The sequence below is a fragment of the Ptiloglossa arizonensis genome, chromosome 10 (assembly GCF_051014685.1).
Source record: "Ptiloglossa arizonensis isolate GNS036 chromosome 10, iyPtiAriz1_principal, whole genome shotgun sequence".
In the NCBI taxonomy this organism is placed as follows: domain Eukaryota; kingdom Metazoa; phylum Arthropoda; class Insecta; order Hymenoptera; family Colletidae; genus Ptiloglossa; species Ptiloglossa arizonensis.
In genome coordinates, this window is record NC_135057.1 from 10,553,574 (window position 1) to 10,574,294 (window position 20,721).

Genomic DNA, 20,721 nt, shown 5'->3' on the forward strand with positions numbered 1-20,721 from the left:
CGAAATGTATTCGATCGAGTGTCGTAATTGTTACGGAGGAGTTCGCAACGGGCGAGTAAAATTATAATACGGGGGGAGAACTTTCCTACCGCGGATGAAACACGTTGTGAAAACGCAAACGACAGGCACGAGCGGGCCACGACCGCGTTACGCGTAACATTAATACACCCGTGGTATTAGACGGGCAGAAAAGAAAGTTCCAGCGACGCGAAAACCGAATGCTTGGACGTTTCGTGCCGCGCGACGCCGAGTTTCGCTCGAATCGATACCTCGATTGGTTACCTGGCGCTCGAATTTCACGCGAGCACTGTGGAGAACATCTTTGCGACTTCGACGCGAGATTCGCGTACGCGACTGGTAACGAATATAATGTAACATTTTCCAATTAATCCTCAGGCATTGTCTATGAACTAATCGGTGTGTATGCGTGTGTGCGCGTGTTGTTTAATTAACGTCTGATTGCAGTGAAACGTCAGAATCCCGAGCCACCGGTGATTCTGACGGGAACCCCTCTCGTCGATCGCTTGCCCTAACGACTTTAACCGCATAACAATTATTGCAGAGAGCTCGGATCACCAGAGGCGAGCCATAACAGCCATCGTCTTCTTCTTCTTCTTCTTCTTCATCATCATTTTTTTCTTCTTTTTTTACTCGTCTCGATGCAGTAATCACTTATCTTTGACCCTCTGTTCCTGAGATGTGCGAGCGTTACGCAAATCGTTAAACGTTGGATTTATTCGGGTTGCGTAATCGAGATAACTCGTCGATGACAATGTTGCTCCCAACGTCGACCACAGCGCGCTTTAAATATATTAACCCTTTGAGAAACCGTTCGAACTCACCAGCTTCCGTATCGTAGAATTCAATTTCTTTTTTTTTTTTTTTTTAATTCTTCTTATCGACGATATTTGCGAAAGTTTCCTCGTAGATTCATCGACGATGTGTCGTGAATATTTTACACACGTGTATTGTAATATTTCTCGTACGGTTGTGTACGTTGCTGGTACCTTTTTTAATGCACGATACGTCTGGGACACTGTAACGGTCCGGAACCGTAATCGTTCTTTTATCTTTCGAAATTGGCATTATGACTCCGATAAATCAAACAGTGGCCAGAACAGGAAGAGCATATTTGCGATGACATCCGTCCTTGAAGGGTTAATCGCGACGAATTAACCCTCCATACACTCTAATTTACCGTCTTATGTGTACACCGTGTCTCTTGGATCTCGATAATCGAAAAGATCGGGGAAATTTTTCAAAAGTTTCTCACGATTTCCTCGGAAACGATCGAACGTCTACACTCGTCGTTTCCAAGTGTTCCGGTGTATTTCCAGGAAAAAATTCAATCCGACTCTTCCTCGCGAAGACCCACCGTGCTGGTGGAGGGTTGATGAGCGAATTCCGCGAAAGTGGTCGCACGATAGTCGTAATTAAGCCGCGAAAGTCGATGCTCGCGCACCACGGCGACGAGGGAAGCCATTTTCATCGAAGGGGTTTGCGTCACGCTCGCAAACGGGAGTTGCATGTGTGGAAAAAGGTCGCCGTAGACAAACGAAACGTTCGATTCCGTCGACTCGGTTTTGTTATCGATTTCGGCGTGGTGTGCGCGGAATTGTTCGATTTGTTTTTCTCCACGGCGGCCAGCGGTCGCCCGAACGATTACGTTCGCGACACGCGACAAGCGAGAAATCCTCTCGCGTTCTTATCTGCTCGCTTAGGTTCTCTTTACGAGATGCGCGCCGCGTCTGGAGGAGAATCGCGATAAAGATATCCGGAGCGTGTGCTCGTAACTTTTGTAACACGATCGGTGAAATCTCGAGAGCTTTGTCTCCATTTTGCGAGCTTTGTAACGAAGATTACAACGCTCTGCGGAAAACTACGGACCCTGAGATTTTAACCACCCCCGAGTCAGCTTAGGGGGTCTTGGTAACAACCGGAGGGACTCTGGCCATTGTTGGAACGTCTTATGGAAGTCTTGGGTGTAATCGTTCCGGGGATGATGAGTCATGGATGGCGAAATCGGATGAATAGGATCGTCCAGGGACGAAGAAGACGGGGTTTAGGTCTGGCACAGTTGGAAAGTCTTCCTGGATCGTTGCAAGTATGCCACGGTCACTTTCGACTTCGTTTTTATTTCGGGGGAGACGAACAACGAATCCTCGCCTCGGGAGAACAAAGCTCTCTTCCTGGAACGAAGACGAAGCTCGTGGATCGTGGTACAGTTGGGCAATCTTCCAGCAATCTTCCTGGATCTTCCCAACTGTGTCGTGTCTACTTCGAGCTTTGCTTTTATTTTGGGGAAGATGAGTCACGGATAGTCGAAAACGGAGAATACCGAGGGTCTTCCGAAATGAATGTTCGAGGATTGGGGTGTGGCACAGCTGGGAAGTCTTAGAAAGGGACGAAGATCGTACCGGATCTTCCTGAATCTTTACAGTCGCGTCGAATACTTCCTTCAGCTTTTTATTTCGATGCAGAGTTACGAATAATCTTATCTGGAGAACGAGTGTTTTGTAAAAGGAGAGATATCGGCACACTTGGGAAATCTGTGCAAATCTTTACAATTGTGCCAATTCATCTTCGAGCATTCGCGTTCAATAGCTTTCGCGTTCAAGACGAACCTTAAAGGAACGTATCGGTGTAATAGCAATCTTCCATAACGAAAACGAAGCTCGAGTAATCAAAGTACAATACACTCGAGAAGTCTCGCGAAGACACGACAGTGTCGAAAAACTGTGCCAATTCATCTTCGAGGTAATTCCCTCCACGGACGAGTCACAGCCGTTCGAGTAGCGAGAATGGAGGGTCTTTGTCCTCTCTGGAAAACGAAGGCGAATTTCAAAGAACGATGGACTTTCGAAAGACGTTTCGAACAATGGCTACCGACCGGACTCTCCTAAGGACCCGTGTAACCCTCACGACCACGAGGGTGGTCGTTGAGATCTCAGGTCGGTCTGACTGTCCCGTTTCGGAGAAGCAGATTCGGAGATTTCGAGATTTCGCGCGCCAACGAAAAAGAAGTCTCGTCTCGTCTCGTCGAATCGATTCGACCCACCGCGCCGCGGATTCGAGTTTCGTCTCGCGTTTATCGCCGTTGGTCGACACACGCCTCGTTTCGGAGCCGTTTCTCGCTCGTTGGTCAATCCCGGACGGTTTACCCGAAGCGCGTTTCGCGGTTAGTGTTCCACTGGTTCAATATTTGCGATTCCATCGCGAACGGGATGCTCGGTTCCGCGCAAGAACGCCGAATACGATTAACCCCTTAACCGAGCGAGACGCGCGAGGCTCCATTGCGAAAGATGCTCGCGAATACACGGGAAATGAACGAGGATCGCGTGGCCGCGAGTAAGGACCCTACCGCGTAATCGACTTCGGATTCTATCCACTCGAATATCGAGTTTTTCGAAACTTCGTTAACGATTGACGCGATCGTGCGACAGAAACGTTTCGTTCTCGAGTCTCGAACAAAGTACGTTGGATATTTATACATCGATTTTATCGTCTCTCCGCGCGTCGTGTATATCGATCATTTTCTTAGCGAATTTCACGAAGAAAGTCGTAAGAATATATCTACATCGATCGCTGGATAACACGGGACAAAGTTGCGATTCTCTGGTACTCGATCGATGATAAAATGAACAATACCAGTTGGAAACGTTTCGAAAGATACTCGAGAAGATAATTTCTATATTTCTATTATTTTTTGTACCGATATCGAACTCGAGAAGTGCAGGATACTTTTTTTTGTCGCGAGTAGCTTTTATTCGAAAATTGTTGATCTCGAGTTCTCCGTTCGATACGAAGTGTAATATCGACGGGGTGACGCGATCCAAAAATTTCATCGGTCGTTCGTAAGTCGTGTCGCGACCACGCTGGCCTCTAAACGTCGAGAAAAACTTGAACCTTCGTGGTGCCCTCGTACATGGAGCGAGCACGTCTCCGTGGATGGCGAGAGAACTCTTCCAGTCGCGGAATCGGCGATCTCAGCCGTGGACGGTGCTCAAGATCGACGATCTCGTCGTCGATCTTGGCCCAGATGCCGCCGAGTCGATGTTAAACGCGCGGAAAGAGAGAGCTTAGGGAGACCTAGAGAGAGAGAGAGAAAGAGAGAGAAACGAAACGGAAACATAAGGAGAAACCGTGTGTATGTGTCGTTTATACAGGTCGCCCGTAAATTGGCCATGGTTGAGGCCGATCTAGAACGCGCCGAGGAACGTGCCGAGGCCGGAGAGTCGTAAGCATCCGTTTTTCAAAGAAACAGTTCCCCCTTTTGTACGCCTTCGCCACACACCCACCCCCACCCCCACCCCCGAGTGCCAAAACGAGTTTGTTTCCCGTTTTATATTTTTGTTTTTCTCTTCTATATTTTTTTTTCTTCTTTTTTTTTCTTCTCGCCGCACTTTCTCGCGCGCGTCGCCTCTGTCGCCTTCACGGCGATATATATCCATCCTGTCGGCGACCATAACGAACCACGTGTGCGAATGTGTCTAAAACGTGAGTGTGTCCCTTTTGTTTTGCGAACACGACGCTCTTCGTTGTCCCTAACGAGGTTTTTGTTACATTTATTCACCCACCGAAGGGAAATTGGAATTTCGCGAGAGACGTGTAACATTTCTCCAAATACGCGACCGATACCGGAATCGAGTCGTTGATTCATTTTTCGGTGATGGTCTCCGCGATGAAGATTTCCTTTTGGTTCTCCCCTGTACAAGAGAACGAATTTGCACGAAATGGAGTAACGATCGGTTCGAGACGGATATAATTCGAGAAAGTTTTCGTCACTTTGTATTTCGTTCTTTCTCGTTCTCTTGGACAACGATAGACAGGTTCATAGAAACGTTTATTTGACCGAGTGCCACGTTCAGCAGCCCCACGGATCAACGAGATGACGATGGAGACACGCAGACCACGGAACCGTCTTTATGCATGCGTTACATACGATTTTTTCTGTTTTGTATTTTTCGTTTGTTTTAAAGTCCTCGAATATCCTTGCTTTTTCGCATGACACGTGTGGCTGTTGATCACAGGTTGCCAGAAAACTAGTCATGATGGAACAGGATCTCGAGCGCGCCGAGGAGAAGGCCGAACTATCGGAAGGGTAGGTGGTTCAGTTTGTGCATGACACGTTGCCATCCCTGTTTCTTTTCCAACTCTACGCTTGTCTGGTAAGGGCGAACACCGATCGATCGACAAGTATTGTCAATATTGGACAGTTTGCAACAATTTTTGATCGAAAGAATATTTTACGCATAGTATTCTTTGCATCGTTTCACGATCAACGACAATCTCGAAAAGGTTTCACACCGATGGTCAGTTCTTTTACACGGAGTGTTTCAAGATGGTTGTACACGGTGAAAAGAGATTTCTCTCGAGAAAAATTAACGCAATACCTTTTTCTCGAGAGGAATCACCTTCTGTAAAATTGTAACATATTTTGAAATATTGATTCTTTTCGAAAAAGATCTCAAAGATACTAAAGATTCTCGATGGAATTTAACACCCTTGTACATCACCTGGAAACACCTCGTAGGGAAATACATCGATATTCATTCTTGTACGATCGCGAGTAATTTCGAACAGTTTGATCGGAACGGGAGATATAATTTTGAAAACGACTAGAAAACGATCGAGTGTTCACCCTTGCGAAAGAAAACACGCTCAGGTAGGAACTGAACAGGTAGCCGATGATTCGTTGTAACCGCCAATTCGTTTTGCAGGAAGATCGTCGAGCTGGAAGAGGAATTACGCGTGGTTGGCAACAACTTGAAATCCCTCGAGGTCTCCGAAGAGAAGGTGAGCGCCACGAACGATTTGTGATACAAAATTATCTACGAAAACCCGGCGTATCTGTTCACTTTCTCCTCCTTTCGAATTCACTTTCGTAAGAACCGCGACAAATACACCATTAAAACTATCCCTCGAGCGGTTTTTGTTGTCTCGTTCGATCGAGACACAACGACCGCGAGGGAAACGATCGTATACAGGGTGTGACTCGAATACCGATTCGTAAGAAATATCTTGCTTCGAGGTTGGATTTTGTTTCGACAACCTCTCCAAGAAAAAAGAAATCATAAAATCGCGTTTAAAGTATCGAAATAATTTTTGAAAACGAATTCAAATTATCAACTCCGTTTCACGAGACACCCTGTACGCATCTTAACCCGGATAAGATTAATTTCCTTTTACAGTTATTAAGTATCGATATAATAAATTTACCATTAGTTTAGAAACGTTGGTCTTAACTGGGTTAATATTTACAATTAAACACGAATAATTCTAAATTTCCAGATGTTTCTCGGTTTTACTATCTATACAGAAATAATTCGCGATTACGTGGAAATTTTATCGAAGATTTGTAATTTCGTCGCGTTGATTAAACTTTGAATTTCGTTCCCGTACGTCGCGACACGGCGAGACCTCTGTCTTCGAAAAACGTTGCATTCCGCGATAGCGGTCTCGAACAAAGAAATTGGAGGGAAAAAAAGAAAAATGCGCGTCGTCTGTTGTTAGACTAACGAGCGGAGAAATCTATCGTGCGATTGTTGGCTAAACGCGACGAATTCGCGGGGATCGCGAAACGCCAGAGGTTTTGCAAGTTGTTCTTGCGTAGCGAGCACGCGGATACGGGAACCGTAGAAAACTGATCATCGTCGAGTAGATACGCGTTAGATGATCGTCGAAACGAACGTACCATTCGAGATAGATAATGATCACGTTATTGTACATAGGCCAACCAGCGCGAGGAGGAGTACAAGAACCAAATTAAGACTCTCACCACTCGTCTAAAGGAGGTACAGATCCTTTCGGGAGTGTTCTGCATCTTGTTTTGCCAAGTGTGTGATTTGTCGTCGCGAGTTTGTTCACCTCATCATCGTTCCGCTATATAAAACCATTAACTCGCTAAACCGCCCACACTCTCTCACTACCCTCGCCCCCCTTCTTCTATTTTTTTTTTTTATTATCTATTACACACTCTATTCTTCATAACCGAGATTTGACTACGTTTCGTTTTCTTTTCTGATTTTTCTGATCCTAACGTGAGATTGTTTTTCTCTCTTTTTGTTTTTTACGCTTGACTAAACATAGGCGACGCAAAGAGAGGAGACTTTCGTGGGCCAGGTGAAGATACTGGATAGCCAATTGAAAGAGGTAAGTCTCTCGGTGAACCGAACCGGAAGTTGTAGGGACTCGATGCGGAGAATTTTAAACTCGTGAGTTTCCGTCGACGGAAATTTAGAAACGGTTCGCCCGACACCGTTTCCGTTCCATTGCTCGTAGTGATTAGAAACTTCTTTTTCGCATAGTTTTATAATTTTTTACCTTATTTTTTCTCCCCATTCTTGGTGGTTCGATTCAAACACCGATTCCTGTGTACAGTTTCCTCCTTTATTTTGCACATCTTTCACGTTTCAGTCACGTAACGACGTTTCACATATTACGCATAATGTAGCCGAAGAACGGGCCGAGTAATTCGTAAAGAGTATCGTTAACGAGCGATTAATTAACGTTCCGCGCGAGATAGAAGGATATCGATATCATCTGCGTGTAGAATTACGAGGTACGATTATTGGAGTGTTCAGTGTTTTTATAACGGAGATTTGAATTGGCAATAGAGACGTAACGTTCAGCAAACGTGTGCAAACGACTAACAGTACATTCGCGAGTTTATCGAGAGAGAAACAAAGAAATAATTGCAAGCATGGAGTGCCTAATAATAAACAAGTAGTCTACTAATAACGAAATAACGAGGAGAGTTTACTAATGCGAGGTAACGAGATTACCATAGACACGTCGATTTTAAAAAGAGAAAATTACAAATTGTTTTCGGTTCGCTATTTACCAGACACGATTCAAGCCTAATTCTATAAAGATTCGATCGTGTACGATTTACATATGCGTAATACGTTCTGTAAATTGTTATCATGGTATGCATGGAACCTGTTCTAGACGTAGACGCGCAAGTTTTAAAATCGACGACAAATCACGTGAAATGGGTATTATTATATGTACTTATACGTTCTTCCTGTCGTCGTAGGCTGAAGCTCGCGCCGAGTTCGCAGAAAGATCCGTGCAGAAACTCCAGAAGGAGGTCGACAGGCTCGAAGGTGCGTATTCATCGATACATTTTCATTCGTTTCATCTATCGTTGTTACGGGTCGATCTTAGTCACCGAGACTTTTACTTTATCAAACGGCCGTTAAGAAATTTTTCATTGAATTCGATAAGAAAAAAAAGCGTGGGAACGAGTAATATTCGTTGGATTGCCCAGCGTTAGAGTTTTACGTTGTTTCGTTTGAACACGAAAGAGAGAGAGAACTGCGAATCGAGACTCACGAAATCGAAGGGAGCAGTATATGAAAACTGAGGCTGTACCACAGAGCTATCCGTGATCACGGTAACTTGTTGGGGACTCATCGACACCCGTTCAACCAGTTTACTTTCCAAATTCGTAGAAAACCCGATCGATTTGTTCCGTTAGATAACTACGAATTTGTTACGAGGATTAACGATCACCGTTTGGAATATCAAATTTACGCGGGGGGGATCGGTCGTGGACACGCGTTGTTTCAACGAGTCGTGAATCGAATTTTAGGTTTTCCGTTCAAGAAACGAGCTCCCGCGGGTACAATCGACCGCTTGTTTTTGGAAAAAATTTTATACGTTTAAACGAGACGAACGCGTAGTACGAAAAGAATATTGGGAGACATTTTTCTGAAATACGAGCGGTGGATTGTTTCGAAAGGGATCACTCGAGGGATCGTCGTTTCTCGAACGATCGATCGAGACCTAAAGGGGCTGCGACTCGTCGAAAAGACGCGTTTCCATGTGTATTCCCCTTCTCGCTACGGAAATATCCACCCCGTCGTTCCCCCTCAACCGCCCCTAAAGAAAAAAAAAAGAAAACACAAACCACCCCCCCTGCCCAGATCCCGTAATTTGCCAGAAGACTAACACCAACGACCAGAGAAAACGATGATGTAATATCGCGTGGTCGCGTGTGACGTGTGTGCATACATTCATCCTGTTTTCTAACCGGCGACTGCAGTTTTGCTCTGCCGTGGCTAGCGCGTGTGGTTTTGCGTGTGTGCCTCCCTCTAACCAGTAATCTTTCCAGACGACCTTGCCGCCGAGAGAGAGAAAAACAAATTGCTCCAGGAGGAGATGGAAGCCACCCTGCATGACATCCAGAACATGTAGATCGTGTCTCGCGGCGGACAGAGACACGGCTAAAACACACACAAATTATAGACACGTTCAGAGAGAGAGAGAGAGAGTGAGAGAGAAAGGTAGAGAGAGAGTGACAAAAAAGAAAAGCTAAAAGTCAGATTCGAAACAGGGAGAGACAGAACGAAAAAAAAAAAGAAAACAGACGCCCGAAAGAACGAGAGAGAAAGAAAGAGAGAAAGAGAGGGGCGACAAAACGAAACAGTTGAAAACACGCTGTGCGGCGCGAGCGCTTTCATGTGCGTGTGTGTGCGTGAGTGTGTTTGCGTGTATGGTGCACACCTCCAACAACCACCAACACCAACACCACCCTCCATTAACATTCACGAACACGAAAAACCAATGCAGTCTCTTTTAGACTAGACTCACATCTCCCCCTCCCCAACCATTGTACGCCCATCAGCAACGCGCCGGTTGCGCGCTTCTTCTTACGTGTGTATGCTCGTGTGCGTGTGTGCGTTTGTTGCATGCCTGTGTGTTTTACGCGCGAGAGAGAGACTCGAGAGAAAGAGAGAGAAACGGACGAAGGGTGGAGAGAGACGACGATGGACCGGAAAAAGAAATGGATAAAAGGAGAGAAAGAGAGAGAGAGAGACCGAGAGGTAGGGTGCGGTTTTGTCAAAGGGAATTCCGAAGGTCGCTTCCCGTGTTCGCCTTACAACTTTTATTTTTCCCTTTTTTTTTTCTTCTCTTCTCTATTTTTTTTTTCTTCTTCTTTTTCTTTCGCGTTTCGAGTTTGACGAGGCGCGCAGTTTTTCCTCTTCGCGCGCGGTTATTCCTCTTCGCGCGCCCGTCGCGTTTTCCCTCGCTTCGAACGCCTCGTCGACGCTAAGAGGCGTCGAGTGAGACCTCGATGATGGATCGACGCCGCGCCGCGTTCTTTGGCGCGACGCCGCGAGACTGACGCCCGCGAATACGATACGAAACCACGGAAATTGTAGACGTAACTGGTAACGCAGAGGGGGAGTGTACAACGGTGCGCAATAATCGCGCGAAACAGACGCATAGGCGATCGATCGAAGCGCGTATACGTCGGGAAAGAATTTCCGAACGAGACTCCGTCGAGTATTTTCCAACGCGAGCGCGCGAGCTCCGCCGGGATGTTCGTGGATACGATTCGAGAACATTGAACGAGCGAAACGTTGATCGAAATCGACAGAATCACCTTCCCACGTAGTTGTGGATATTTCGGAGCAGCTTGTAGAAAATTGGAGCAAAGTGTCCAGGTCTTGAAATCTGAAAATTCTCTTCAAAGGGACTCTTTGCATTCTTTGCACTATTTTGGAGCAACCGGGCGGGAGATTGCGAAAAGCCTCGAGAGGATTTGAATTTCGACGGTGTTTAGGGTATATTTAATAATTTAAAAACGTATTCGACTGGTCGGTGTGAGAAACGCGGGACAAGTTTCCTTTTGTTTCGAACGAACAGTTCGCGGGCCAACGAGCATCGGGGACGTTTTAATTTTCGCGAACGCGGAGCGCGCACCTTCGGAGGAGAATATTTGACCGAATCGACGACCTAGCCAGCAAGTTTTTTCTCGACGTAGCGCCGTGTCGCAGGTTCCTCGGTTAAGAAAATGGAAGCAAACGGTGCGCTCGTTTGCTTCTTGTCGCCTACATTCCGCATTCCCGGCGGCTCAGCGTCCGCGAGAAGTAGCCTCTCGTTTCTTCTTCCACGGCTCGCGTTCACCTTATTCGTGATAATCTTGAACGTGATATATCTATATATTTTTTTTTCGTTTTTTCTACTTCGAAGACGCTCACTGCCAGCACACACATTCAGCGAGGCGAGACATTCGTCGCGATTCTCGTGGTGAAACGACGGAGACCTAAACAAATTTGAAACGTTGCTTCGTCGACGAAGCGACAGTGCCTAAAGATCGTGCAATGAATTTTTGTATATTTCTATTCCAATTACCGCCATTGGGCGTTGCGCGGGGTGACTCGGAAGACACGAGATGAAAAGAGACGCACCGTTGGATTCCTTTGGAAAAAATGAATCGAAAATGTGCGACCAGATTTTCTCCCACGAGTCTCTGTTTCGGAGTAAATCGACTTTAAAGATCGAATGGCGGGGCGATCCCGCGCCCCGCGATTCGCGCGCTCTCGAGCTCGATTTTCTCGCGAACGGAGACCTCTGTCGGGAAAACTTCCTCGTACGTTTTCGACGCTGTTTTTCGCGAGGAATCGCGTACGCTCGTGTTCGAACCGCGTCTTCAACGATACCACCTTGTGTTTAACAAAAAAAAAAAAAAGAGCGGAAAAGATCGATGAATCGCGCGGCGGTCCCGACGAGAACGGATTCTCGGGCGGAGATTCGACTCGCGGCTGGATCGAGAAAACCTGTAATCACGGAGCATTCCTCGACGCGACGGTGAATCTGTATTCGACGAACGCGCGAAACGCTAGTTAAACGCGAACGAGCGAGTAGCAGACCGTCTTCTCGCTCGCGCTGAGCCACTCGACAGTTACCGATCGTGCCTGTATATATTTATTATAGAAGTAATGATCACGGCCAATCGAAAACCTCGACGCAGCAGGAAGCGCGCGCGTTTAAGAAAGAAATGGAAAAAGAAAGGAACGAGGATAAAGAAAGGAAAGAAAAATTTGAAAAAAACAAAAAACAGAAAAAAACAACCAAAAAAAAAAAAACGATATAACGAAAGATACGAAGAGAACAATTTCGCGACGCATTACTTCGCCTTACATTATTCATCGCTGCTACTGTTAATTAGTATCGTTCTTATCGGTATCGCCACCACCCCATTCTTTCGCATCGGTCACGACGACGACGACGATGATTCCGCGCGAAACTTTTTTCTCCTCTTTGTCGTTGTTGCGAGGCACGGCCGAGTTCAAAGAGGCGTGTGCACACTGCCCAGAACCGTTTTCACGCGTTTCGGTCCCTTCGATGATCCTTACAGATCGACGATTTTCCCACGGCGGGGGAATAATGTCTCCTCGGGTGTCTTTTCGAGGCGGAACCGGAAGCTCTGCTACACAACGTGTCTGTAAGACCCGTTCGTTACGTTTCCAAGCATAGTTCGTGCAATATTTAATAAACTCCGATACAGACCGCTCCGGACTCTGTGTATCGTGCATGTTCGTTCGAAAGAGTTCGTTCCATTTGAAAGAGGGAGAGAAAGAGAACAAGAGAGAGAGAGAGAAAGATTTTCCAGTAATTGAACCGAAAACTCCGTGCGTCGAAATTATTGCAATCGCGAGATCTCAGAAAGTCACCCGAAGAGAGCGAGAGAGAGCGAGAGAAAGAGAGAAGTAAAACACGTCCTCGGAGAGAGGAACGGCGATCGAAACCGCAAAAAAAAAAGAAAGCACAATAATATTACGTAATTCCAACACGCGTCCTACCGTTTAACGATAATGATTTTTGTTATTCCGATTTTTTTCCCCTCACCACCCCCCACCTCCGAGAAAAGGATGCCAAGAGAGTGAGAAAATGACGAGGAAAAAAAAAGTAAGGAAAACGCAGATACTTGAGTTCACGAGAGTTTTAGTTTATTAATTTACTTAATATTAATAAAACGAATGGAACGATAATAACACTAATATCATTGTAATGATAATGATTATTATATATATTGCTATTATTATAAAACTGTTTATAATATATATTTTAATTTTGAAAAAACAGTGTGTCGTTTGTTTTTGTTGTTGTGTTTGTCTCATGTTTATATTCTTTTTCCGGAGTTTTTTGTCCGATTTCGCGCTAACAACGTTTTTTAATACACGTCGTACGACCGTTAACAAAACTGATCCGATCGTGGCCGACGCGAATAACACCACCGCTGCCCGTTGTGTTAGAGAGAGAGAGAGTAAGAGAGAGATAGCCGTGTGTAGTTGTTGCATGCCACGCACACAACAGGAGAGAGAACTGCCTGGCGGTACGTATCGAAGAAACAACGGTGAGTAGACTCGCTTGTTCTTTATTTGCTATTTTTATAGGAGAGAGCTCGTCCAATGTCCCGTTACCTCGCATGACCCCTTCCCTTTTCCGTTATTTTCTTCGCCGATCCTCAGATTTTTCCGTTTTACGCGCCAACGAGTCTGCGAGTCGTTTTTCGAAAGTGGGGAGATCCTTTTCGAGACGATGTTGCACGATTCCGAAAGACAAATACAAAGGTGCGAACAACGTTTTTCTTTTTCTCGAGCTGAGTAACGTTACTCAATTCTGTGAACTCGTAGCTCAAAGATGTCAGACATCGACCCTCGATAATTCGTGGATTTCCAAAGATTTGGAAAAAATTTTATTTCAAGTTTCGAAGAAGTACCATAAGATTGCGTGGGTATCGCTACGAGAGACTCGGGAGATTTCAACGAGTGGTAAATGCTATCTTCGTTGATCCCGGATCGTTGAAACGGAAACAACTTCGTATTTTCGACCGCGAACTCGCGCGACATCGCTTCGACGAGATCTTCACATTTTCCGAAATCGAAAATATATACTTAGATATCTCTCAGGAGCCTCCAGGTTTCGTAGACAGTCTTGAACCACATTTCCACGTGTGCGTAAACGCGTGGCAGGCGTTGCACTCGTGGGAACGTGGCTTCGCAAGGAAGAGATCGATAGACCATGAATTAATTTTCTATTTTACGTTCCTCTCAGTAGCCACGAATAATATTACCGAATCGCCAATTAGAAAAAGACTCGGGTGTTTCGGGCGTTCTGAATTGCACAATGTTTCTTCTTTTTTTTTTTTTCTTCACGGAAGAGATAAACACCGGTTAAAGAATTATTTCTATTACGAATAGTCCGCGGTTACCAATTAGAGAGATGTTAGACCTCCTTTCGTAGACGCTCGAAATTACGCGGTTCGCGTGTCTTGCACGGAAGAATTATTTTCCTGCTTTCTATTTATCCTTTCAGGAAGTATTAGCGAATGATCAATTCGAACGATTTAAATGCTTCTGTGCAACGTATCTTATAAGGAAGGCGCAAAGTTAACGATGATTCATTTCATGATTACATTTGCATCGTGAGTCACAGTACACAAGTTACTCGAACGAAACATCGATATCATTTACAATCGACGCTTAAACATTTCACTACGTGCGAAAACATTTGGGAGACCATCGTTCCAATTCCTATCTCCAAAATGCAACGCTTCATCGAATCATACTTAACAGCTAGAGTCCAGTTTCTCGCTCCCACCTATATCTTCTGCTCGAACACGTGACTACGTAGCTGACGACCGGCGTGGAGGGGTGGGAACGCTTCGAATAACCTTGCGAATGCTTGCAGATGAAATGGTGGTTGAGAAGGAGAAATACAAGGAGATCGGGGACGGCTTGGATCAGGCGTTCATGGAACTCTACGGCGTCTAACGAGCCACTAACCAACCCTTCTAACGCTTCGATCAAAACAAACACAAATATATATACAGACACCTTTCTCACAGTCTCGCTTGCTCTTAACAAACGTAATCCGTAAGTCACTTGCGAGCTTTTTAACCCACTTACTCGCCGCTAACGACCGAAACTTTTTCAACTCGTCTTGGACGCGACACGACGACTCTGATCCGTGAGGACATCTTACCGGTTTGGCAGCCGCAGAAATGATACACCTCGTATCAAACATTTTACGTTTCGATTCCTTGCCTCGAACACGTCGAACATTTTACACGGACGCTACAGACCCGATCGAAACGACATTCGCGGATAAGGGAGGACAATTTGGGAGAAACGTCCGGACGTCAGAGATCAAAGAAATACAGTGCTCCGGAAGACACTGAACAGTTTCACGGTCATCGTGGTTGAGTTGCACCATATCGACGAGCATCGATTTTTATTTTTACCAAGGTCTGAACCTATTTTGCGCGTTTGAATCTTGAGAGACCGTTTTGTCTAGCGTTAAAGTGTCTCGATCCTCCGATTTTTCGCGTACCTTTTTTCTCGTTCCACATCGGAGGCAAGGAGTCCGAAATAGACATTTTCATCGCCACCAGAAACGTCATTTCACGCCGACACGACATTCTACTTTCACATTCTAGTAAATTCCCTCAAAAAAAACAAATATGGTGGAGGGATACTTGAATTTCTAGGACAACAGATTGTTTTGCGTTTGACGAGATATCGGGGCACACTGTTTGTCTTACCAATGTCTAACGGGAACGCCTTTCGTTTCAGACGAGCTTGTACACGAGAAAGAAAAGTACAAATACATCTGCGACGACCTGGACCTGACCTTCACCGAATTGATCGAGAAGAATTAATTGATAGTCGGCGATCGAACGTGTCCACTGGCTGTCGAAGATCATTGGCCGCCCATCGAGAGACATACGACCCGAATACGATCCATCGGTCGTATCTTTATCGAACCGGCCAGTCCGCTTACGTGTAACTCTTTGTTATTGTAACTGAAAATTACTGCGTCGAGAAGAAAAAAAAAAATGAAAGAACACTCTACGTTCCGCGTTCTCCGCGTTCATCTTTTTTTTTCTTTTTTTTAATCTATCAACGAGGCATAAACTACGTTTCAGCGTTCTCGGAATGTATCCCCCTCTTTTCTTCTTTTCTCTTTTTTTCTTTTTTGTAAATTAAGTTTCCTCGATCTAGAGTAACCTAGTCGTGTCACGGGGTTTTACGTATTTATTATTTCGTCGTTTTCCATTTTGTTTACAATTCTTCCTCGTCCACTCCACACAACCCCCTAAACTCGTTCCGTGACAAAACGTGCTCGGTAAGTACTTGGTTTCGTCGATCCGCGATTTAATCTACGGACAACGAAAAACCGCGGCGTCGATCCATGTAACCACCACCAACAGGCGAATAAAGATTGAGCCCAAGAAGCGATTTGTCCATTTTCCTTTTTGCGGACGAGTTACGCGTCAACGACTGCGCGGGCATTACCTTAAGTTACCCCTTCCGCTGGGAGAACAAACCGTTTCGAAGGAAGTAATTACGTAACAATAAATGGCTTAAAAAAGTATCATCGCACCGGTTATTTATGATTTCTCACGTGTCTCTTTGCAAATGTGTACATCCTCCAATACGAATGTCTCTGTCCTTCCTGAATCTTGTATTCATTGGTGTCCAAACGGCCCAAAAAGCTTTCGTGTATCGGATGCTCCCCAGGCTCCCTGTACTAAGCAGTAACACCTTTGTTTAAAAAAAAGTCTCACTATCTCTCTCTCTCTTTCTAATAAAATCTTGTTGTGTCCCGACTAACCGAGCGTCTAACACCATCCAACTAATACCACGTTCCCTCCCTTTTGCGTTGCAGACGTGGTGGTAAACGAGCGCTGTAAGTACAAAGCGATCGCCGACGAGATGGATCAGACGTTCGCCGACCTGGCCGGATATTAGCAGCCAGGCTAATTCTGTGCGACAAGGGCGCAAAACACGTGCATACATTCACACGTACCACACACAGACACACACAAGTATAACTGCATATATCTAGAGCAAAAAGAGTAAAAACCAGAAAAAAAGATATTATACAAAACGAAAGATCCTCCACGCTACGATGAAAAGACACTGCCAGCACGCGGACCCCTTCAACGCACGACGCCCGAAAAAAAAAACAAAAAAAAAAATATATACGAGAAAAGACGTCGATTCCCATCGAGGCGCACCGACAGAGTCCAGGACGAAGAGGACGCGACGCCTCCAGGCGTCTTCTCCTGCACAGCGTGAGAAGTTCGATGGATCATTTGAAGAACTGACTCGAGCGTCGATCGGCTTCCCCCGTCGTTCATCGTGTTTTTAGAGTCGTTTTACGAGGAAAGAAAAACGAGGAGAATCTTTGGACTTCGATCGAGCCTGTTAGAAAAGATCTACGGAATTTTTGAAACTCCACAGGCCGGTGTTTTTTTTTTTTTTTTTTTTCTTACGTTTCGATCGAGGGTATTTTCAACCTCGATCGACGATCTGTGTTTGGTGAAATTTAGTTCTCGAAGGTTTTTCGAACGTCGAGATTCTTTCGGTTCGTCAACGTAGAGGAAAAGGTAGAGAAATTTGTATACCGTTTCGTTTGAAGATAACGGGGAACAAAAGTTATAAATGTCTGTGTTTGGTCAAATTTAGTTCTCGAACGTGTTTTGGATAGAAGGTTCTGAGCCGTTTTGGTTCGTTCGGCGTAGAACAATTCGTATACCGTTCGGTTTCAAGATAACGGGAACAGAAATTAGAGAACCCAATGGAAGAACGATCTTTTAATTCAAGTAAGTTTCGAAATCTTTTCGTACAGTTTCTTTTTTTTTTTTATTGCGCGACACGCAAGACGAGGAATATATTTAATGTTTACAGTCGACTGACGTTACATCGAGGCAAATATCAGACTGAAATTCTTCCCCCGATTTATGTAACGTATCAGCAGCTTGTTCATTCATTTCGAGCTTCCTCGGTTGATGATATACCGAAAATAGAGACGTTGAATTTTTAGAGACAATTCCATATTACGTGCTTTGCTCTGGGTAATCGAATACCCAGGTTACAGAATTAAGACGAGGAAATGCTTCTTTTTGTCTACGACGTTCGGTAGTTCGATTGGTAACGTTGTAGACTTTGTTGAAACAATTGTGTTCTTCCTTTATAGTTGACTTTAGAGGTGATTCGAAAACGATCTAGAACATTCGTTAGCCTTGAATCACCCTCTACGTTAGTACAAATTCAATCAAGATTTCCTCTCGAGCTGTTGCTCTCACGGTACACTCAATATTAATTTACATTTCGTAACATCGCATCGTGTACGCTTTCTAATGCATTCGAATGATTCGTAAATGACGTTTCACGACCAGTAGGTCGAGCATCCATCGCTGTGTAGGCATTCCGGTCCCATCTTCATATCCACGTGGTCTCTGTACCTCCCCACACAATCGCGTTTATTATAAAGTTTAGCTTGTCAGTGGACCAGTCTCTCGTCTCGTACCTGCCACCAGTTTCGCTGTAAGAAACGGCTTTATTTCGTGCCAAGGAAACGACGGTAGCAGCCGTCGTGTAACGAGACCCGAGCAATGTTAATCAACGCTGACATTGTTTAAGGAAAATGTTAGCGCAGAGCAGGTGATTGTTAGCAGATTTCTAAGATGATTTTTCCCGTCGACTAGGAACTCTGTAATCGACGTAACGTCCGATAATCGTTCGTTGGAGTACGATAGGAACGGATCGGGGATGACCGTGTCGCGAATACGTTGATACGAATAAGAAATATTACAGGATGGCTCGATAAATTATACGCGGCCTTGATAATTACATTCCAACGAGGAATCATCGTCCATAAGGACGAACGTTTCGCTTTGTCTCGTGTGTTTCATCGATGCGACCGTGCGGTCCATCGATCGAGTAGCTACTGTGAGTATCGGAACTTTTGACTTCTCAAGGTCACAGTCCCTTTTCCACCCTTCCGGGTAAACCTTGGTCTCTTTAACGATACAGGATCTGTAATTAATAATTTCAAGCGAAATTAGAAATCTAGTTTCTAAATCTGAGTTTTTCTAAACAATTTATCATTTAGAACATTGTCAACTCAAATAAAAATCGCTCGACTCTGTACGAGCGCGTAGCAACGTTAAACGCATAGATTCGGCGATATTAAATTGTAGCAACGAGTGAAACTGTACCGACCTTGGAAATGCCAAAATCTCGGCTCCTCGCAGTAGCTTACTTTAGGATTTAAGTTCGCTCTCGCTGTTATTCATCGTCGATTGTATTCTTTGCGATCTCTGTCGCACGCTTCTTCGCTTTTGTGTCTAATTGCAAAACTACCGCGCGTGTAGTTCGCTGGAGGGATGAGTATGTTGCAGAATAAAGTGCTTCGATTGTGTAATGCTTGAGATTACGTTGCGCGGAAAATCGACGTTAATGTATCGACCTTTTGACTGCTACGAAATTTTTTATCGGCGTTGCGATTGCTGCCACGTTGACGCGTTGACTGTCGGGAAAATGAAGAGAGGTTCTCGAAAAAGTGACTCGAAACTGCGTAGAGGCTCTAGTTATCGAGAAAATAGACAAACCGATTTTCCTACGTATTTTCGATGTATTTTTTCAAGACGAATCGCCACCACCGTGTTGCATCGCATATTTGCGGATATTCCACGTGCACGAGTAATTTAAGATCGTGGTATTTCGATCGGTTGGCATTGTTATCGTTACAGAATCAATGTTGCTCGCGAAATTATCCATAACGAGGGTCCGTTGACTTCAACGACAGTTAACGCGTTGAATACTTCTGTTTTGATTGCAATTCGATTGTACTTTCGGTTCCTTTGCGAATAGATAGATAAATTTAAATTCTTAGAGAAATTGCTAATCATTTAGCTAATCAATTACTGGTTTCTCAATAGACTCGGTACAATACGAGTAGGTATAATATTGATAGTACGAATACAAATTTTCATCTTGCAACGAATACGGCTTAGCAGTTAAACGGTGAAGCGAATGGATACGCGAGGAAAGTAATGAATGGTCGCGAAACGATCGCGACAATTGTTAGCAAATTGATACGATACGATAGGATTGAAAAGCCGACAGTTCGTGTTTTTTGCATTCTTGAATAGTCGAATTTTTCCAATTTTCGATGCGTCGCCGGTAGAGGGCCGAATTTTGCGGGAGGCTGTGTACCAGAATTGGGCATTATTAGCGTGCAAATTTTCGCAAAATATTTTCGAACATATCATCGTTGATTTTCGCGCGAACGCGAACCTAATCGCTCTCCTGCGCTCAACTTCTACGCACGGTTGTACTCTTCGCGCGTTAACGAATAACTAGTCGAATAAAATTTTCGTTGGAACGAGCATCGTGTGAACATCCATTTCGATAATAAAAAGAAAATCATGCCCAAGTCTGTTTCATACAAATTCAAACGAGAATCTATAAAACGCGCACCAATTGCCGCGACTTCAGTTTTATACAATTATCCTTCTACTGTACTTATATCACGTTCAATAAATGTGCATTTTTTATACCTGGACACGCCGGTTCGTTTTATTCGACGGTTGGTTTTTTTCTTTTGGTTTCTGTTGCGCAAAGAATGTTTTTTATTTTTGGCGCAAATTTCTGCTCGATGTAGGCTCGAAGCTTCGCAAACGACAATGTTCCATTTATCGGTGACGTTAAACGAATAGCTGCGTCTTTAAAAACGATATTAAGAGAATTTTTTCCGACAAACTTCGTAGTTCTCTCGTGTAAAAGAAAAAGAAAAAATCGATGACTCGCTACGGTCGAAGTAAGGCAGAGTGCAGTGTATTCGCTCGTTAAATATTGTATAGTTCTACGAATTCGTACATAATACGCACAGGGCGATCGGAAGGAAAAGGGCGGAGTAAAAAATTGCACATTGATTTCGTGCGACGGGATTCGCAAACCATTTTTTATCTATTTTTATGCGCACCGTGCCGAAAATTCCTCCTTTTAATCTTAGATCACCCTGTACGATATAACAACAATAATAAAGTAATAAATTTCATTATACAAAGCGATCGATCTCCTTTATAATTAAGTTTCTACACCGTAACAGTCTTCGTCGATCGCGAACGAG

At 44.6% G+C, this 20,721-nt stretch overlaps 1 protein-coding gene and 1 long non-coding RNA gene across 19 annotated transcripts in view; one reads left to right on the forward strand and one right to left on the reverse strand.

The window, feature by feature from the left end:
• Tm1 (tropomyosin 1) overlaps positions 1 to 16,173 on the forward strand; it is a 37,530-nt gene extending 21,357 nt beyond the window's left edge. For 4 of the 18 annotated variants that reach the window (XM_076322637.1, XM_076322638.1, XM_076322627.1 and 1 more), the window contains 5 exons: positions 4,167 to 4,237; positions 5,721 to 5,796; positions 6,732 to 6,794; positions 8,039 to 8,108; positions 15,372 to 16,173. In XM_076322637.1, the coding sequence (XP_076178752.1) occupies positions 4,167 to 4,237; positions 5,721 to 5,796; positions 6,732 to 6,794; positions 8,039 to 8,108; positions 15,372 to 15,457 (366 nt within the window). In that variant the 3' untranslated portion in view covers positions 15,458 to 16,173. Of the gene's footprint in view, positions 1 to 4,166; positions 4,238 to 5,030; positions 5,102 to 5,720; positions 5,797 to 6,731; positions 6,795 to 7,089; positions 7,153 to 8,038; positions 8,109 to 9,118; positions 9,412 to 15,371 lie in introns of those variants that run through there. The other 14 variants (XM_076322641.1, XM_076322630.1, XM_076322646.1 and 11 more) reach the window with 7 other exon arrangements.
• LOC143152468 (uncharacterized) lies at positions 15,673 to 20,650 on the reverse strand. Its single transcript, XR_012993579.1, has 2 exons — positions 18,810 to 20,650; positions 15,673 to 18,623 (listed from the first exon to the last, which is right to left on the reverse strand). It is a non-coding gene; the product is annotated as an uncharacterized LOC143152468 (long non-coding RNA).
• Between the last annotated feature and the right edge of the window lie 71 nt (positions 20,651 to 20,721).